At 29.1% G+C, this 5,082-nt stretch overlaps 1 protein-coding gene across 1 annotated transcript; it reads right to left on the reverse strand.

Moving 5' to 3' along the window:
• Positions 1-3,774, reverse strand: LOC146943071 (uncharacterized). The gene is made up of 2 exons (XM_085757149.1): positions 2,778-3,774; positions 1-953 (listed from the first exon to the last, which is right to left on the reverse strand). Exons 1-2 carry the CDS (start codon positions 3,273-3,275, stop codon positions 180-182), a joined length of 1,272 nt encoding a protein of 423 aa, XP_085613275.1. The 5' UTR covers positions 3,276-3,774; the 3' UTR covers positions 1-179.
• Positions 3,775-5,082: the final 1,308 nt, after the last annotated feature.

Below are 5,082 nucleotides of genomic sequence, written 5' to 3' on the forward strand. Positions count from 1 at the left end.
TTCAATATCAACATTATCTCACGTCCTCTTATACCATGCCTACTTGTATATCAAAATTACAAAATAATAATAATCCAAATAACAAGAAAATTGTGTCTTTCCTCTATGTTCACCAGTTTTGTGTAGTGTACTAAATTTGTATGTGGCGCTAAACTATCTGTGAAATAAAAATTTGAAAATCAATTTTGTTCAAGAAGAGGTTTACAAATTTCTTGAATGGGAGGGGCATTCCACTGAGCAGTAATATTTTTCAACTGAACGAAATCATGAACACAATCATCAAATTTCAAAGAGTGAATTTGCTTCCTAGCATTAGCAAATTTCTTTCCAGCAACTTTATCAAAGATCTTCTCCCAACCATCTTCCCAACTTTCATGAGCATCACATAGCTCAAGTGAACCATCAGCCCAATCGGTCCAACTCCACCCTTTCTCAACAAACATCATCACAGGCTCCACACACACACCCACGCAAATCGGTTTGCATGGTCTACATTTAGTTCCACTTAATGGACCGGGACTCGATAATGCCGCAACCGGTACACCGAACCGAGCCGGAGGAAAATCATATTTCCGGTCCGAAACAATGCAAAAAGGGAGCCGTTTTGTGAGGTAACTCACATTCTGAGTTGTGAGTTGGGCTTTGAACGCAGCTTCTGAATTGAGATCCGTGAATCCAGCAGAATCTAGTTTGGGAATTAGAGAGAGACGAGATAATGCTATTGTTGAGGTTCTAAAGTCACCAACACCAAACCGGTCGTTGAGTCCACCGTATGATGAGCCGGCTGGAACCAAATATTGACCCGGAACAAAATTTTCTGGACCAAGTGGACTGTTCCAGTAGCCATCTACTCGTGTGCGAATTATCCAATCATATTTGATTTTGTTTTTCTCTTGGTGTGAATTTATCATTGTTAAGCATCCTTCGACGAGGTCAAAATATTGAATAAGTCCCTGCAAAATTCATGCAAATTTAATATATTCCAGTTACTTGGTTGTTTTTGACACGTGTTAATTGTATTTTTATGTACTCTTGCTTTTTCAAGCTAAAAAAAATTGACTATTGGCTTTTCAAAAGCCTTGGCGTCGAAGAAAAGGGGGAATTGTGGTTAGACCCGCCAACCCAACCTAACGGCCTCCTAATTTTTCAGTTTCAATTTAACTCTTAAACAAGAAAAAATAAATTAAGGTTGATTAAATCTAGAAGCCAAAGACTTTTAAAATGGGAATTTTGTCCTCTTAGGTCTCAATAGTAATTAAGAGTAATAACTAGCTGCTGAGGAACAAAAGTACCACTAATAACTAAATGTTGTGACATGTAACCAAAAAAAAATGTTGTGACCACAACTTTGCGCATTAGAAATAGAGCAATGCTAACGAGTGTCTTAAAGGTAACGGTAAAAAGTGTCAATAGACCATTGTTTAAAGAATCTATTATAAGAAATTTTATCTTGATAACATAAGTCCAACAAATGTAAAAGTAATAATTACATAACTCTTAGAAATATTATTCGCTTTGAGTTTTGTATAAACTCTTTCGATATTTTTCTTCGTATGAGATGCATCGATACATAGAAGACTTTGGATGTAAACTATTTGTAAACTTGATTTTCAAAATATGAGACTTTTTGGTGTACTGCATCACTAATGTAGATATTTTATAGTTTCATAAAACTGTATTTGTATTTTTTTTTTTTGTTAATAATAAAACTATAAGTTGATTCAAAGAAGAAGCAAAAATCAAGGTTATTTTTTCTATAATTACAATTTTAATGATCTTTTATACATATTCACTTGAAAAAGAAAATGTGAATGAAACCAAGTTTGTGAGAGAAAAAAAATTGCTGCTAAAAAAATTTATTTTTTTTGGAGTATAAACTTATAAGCTATAAGTATTATGAAAAATTGTTGCCAAACAAATTTATATAGTATAAATTCGTAAATATATCTGACAAACATAGCACTCTGGTATACTTTTATAAAAGTGAAATTCTAATAGGACTTTTTTGAACCAACAAATTCACTTTATAAAAGAAAAAAAAAAGATAAAAAGAATATATACCTATGCATTTACTTGAGAAATCAGAGAAAAATAAATTTGTGATAAAGATAGCTGTGGGCAACATTGAATTAAATCACAAAGTGATGATGATGGCCTATAGATAGCGAATGAACACAGCAAAACCTTGCTTTTAAGTTTTATCTCATCAAAAGTGTTGGTGAAATGTTTTTTATTGAAAAAATAATAAAATAAGCTATTTATTAAAAATTATAATAAAAATTCAAAGAGAACGAATGATAATTTCATACACATTTTCATTTGTGTTCAAAGTTATTTCACATTTTGGTATACTTTTCAACATCATCATAAATTGCTAAACAAAGATACATATTTAGAGATAAGTATGATTTTAACTTTTTATAAATTTCACAATCAAACGTGTTTTTGATAATAACTTCCTATCTATCTATCTGCAAATATCTAATCAGTTATTATCAACTTCTGTCCCACTCGTTAATGACTAATTACCTAACAACATTTCCAACCAAACGTAAATGGATTAGGAAGCTGAAATGTGTAACAAATAATGGATTATTATTATTATTATTTTCTCCCTTTTACGTTACCATCCTAAATAAACTTAGAAATAATGACAGATATAACAAAGAAAAGTAGTTCCATCGAACACCAAACATGAATAAATGACAAAAAAATATCCAACAGATTAACAATAATAATGACAAAAATAAAATAAAAAGGGAAATAGTCATTTATACCTGAATTCCGTTAGGCGAGTTCTGCGCCGTGAGAACACGAACGGAAGACTCATTCTCCGGCAACGGTTGAGGGTGAAATATGTTAACGGCGGCAACTTTCGGCGCAAGCTTCAATAATGAGAATTTGAAGGCATCTGAGTCTAAAGGACTATGCAGAAAAAGATCAGAATTGGGATACTCTTTTAATATCATCTCCAATATGGAAGGACCAGTTAATTCAAATCTTCTAGCACCACCAACCAAACATACAGCAATTTTGGATCGTAACAATTCATCTTTTGAAGGTGAAGAATTAGCAGTGTTGATAAAAGGAAGGTTGGAAAGAAGATTCTGAACGGAAGAAAAAGATGAAAGAGCGTTTAAAGTTGGTGCATGGAAAAAGAAGAATATGATAAAAGAAAAAAGAGGAATTATCAACACAATGATACGCCAATTAATATCGGAAAACCGTTTAGTAAATGGATACATTGATTTTGTGGGACTGGGACTCTTTTTCATCTTCAACGCTGTTTGTTATGTTTGTTTGATTTTGTTTTTTCGCAAAACCTTGGGGTTGAGGGTATTAGATTTTTCTTTTATGGAAAGGTAAAATATTGATCACGTGAAATGTGATGAAATGAAACTAACAGAAAATGAAATATATGTGAGGTGACGAATTCATGAAACGGAAGTGTTTTGGTGGGAGTTGGTATAAGAAGAAGAATATATAGCGTGATGATAAAGTTTGAAAGATAGCATTTGAGACGAAATTGAACGATAAGTAAAAAACAGAGCTTCTCTGTTCAGTTACGTACACCACTTAATTATTACTTACTGGATCAGTATAACTTATTGATAACAATTTAATCCTATGAATTAATGTGTTTGTTTTGAAATGGTATCTGGAATTTGGGTGGTTGGAATTAGCTTGGGTTGGGTTGCACTTTGGTTTGGCATGAGGTATAGTGGAGTAGCTATCAGATTATGTTGTTAGTACTACAATGCCTTTCTTAGTACTAATAGATAGATAGATTCGTTTTTAAGATTTATAAGTGTTTTTTTTCCTTTCTTTCATAAAACTCTTTTTTGTTAAGATAGTAGATTTACAAGACCAAACTTATTGAGACTTTTTGTTAAAAGATACTGTTAAATCTTGATGAGAAATTAATTGCCATTGACCACAATAACATAACTACAAAAATACGTCAAAATTACGATAATATTTTTAAAATATACTTTGACCAGAGAAAAACATACGTCAAAATTACGATAATATTTTCAAAATAAACTTATTTTGGTTAAAAGATACTATTAAATATTGATGACAAATTAATTGCCATTGACCAAAATAACATAACTACAAAAATACGTCAAAATTACGATAATATTTTTAAAATATACTTTGACCAGAGAAAAACATACGTCAAAATTACGATAATATTTTCAAAATAAACTTATTTTGGTTAAAAGATACTATTAAATATTGATGACAAATTAATTGCCATTGACCAAAATAACATAACTACAAAAATACGTCAAAATTACGATAATATTTTTAAAATATACTTTGACCAGAGAAAAACATACAATAAATTACGATAATATTTTTAAAATATACTTATTTTTGTTAAAAGATACTATTAAATATTCAAAAAAATATATTGATGACAAATTAATTGTCATTGACCAAAATAATATAACTACAAAAATACCTCAAAATTACGATAATATTTTTAAAATATACTTTGACCAGAGAAAAACAAACAATAAATTACAATAATATTTTTAAAATATACTTATTTTTTTTGTTAAAAGATACTATTAAATATTGATGACAAATTAATTGTCATTGACCAAAATAACATAACTACAAAAATACGTCAAAATTATGATAATATTTCTAAAATATACTTTGACCTGAGAAAAACATACAATAAATTACGATAATATTCTTAAAAAAATACTATTAAATATTGATGACAAATTAATTGTCATTGACCAAAATAGCACAACTACAAAAATACGTCAAAATTACGATAATATTTTTAAAATATACTTATAAAATTAAAAAATACTTTGATCAAAGAAAAACATACAATAAAATTAAAAATATGTTGACCAAAGAAAAGTAATATGTATATATATATATATATATATATATATATATATATATATATATATATATATATATATATATAGAGAGAGAGAGAGAGAGACCAAATGTTTAATTGCATTAACTTCAAAGAGAACTTGTAAAAAAGCTTAACTTCAAAGATAAAAATATTGGAAGAAAAAAAAACTAGAATGTTCAAATGAATTAAAATTT

This window comes from Medicago sativa, chromosome 3, assembly GCF_051527215.1.
Source record: "Medicago sativa cultivar Bolivia chromosome 3, Bolivia_mono, whole genome shotgun sequence".
Taxonomy (NCBI): domain Eukaryota; kingdom Viridiplantae; phylum Streptophyta; class Magnoliopsida; order Fabales; family Fabaceae; genus Medicago; species Medicago sativa.

Excerpts from the sequence above, each read along its gene's own strand:
- LOC146943071 (XM_085757149.1), bottom strand. The coding sequence starts at position 3,275 with ATGAAAAAGAGTCCCAGTCCCACAAAATCAATGTATCCATTTACTAAA. Across the intron at positions 954-2,777 it reads ACTCGCCTAACGGAATTCAG|GGACTTATTCAATATTTTGA; the intron begins GTATAAATGACT and ends TGAATTTTGCAG.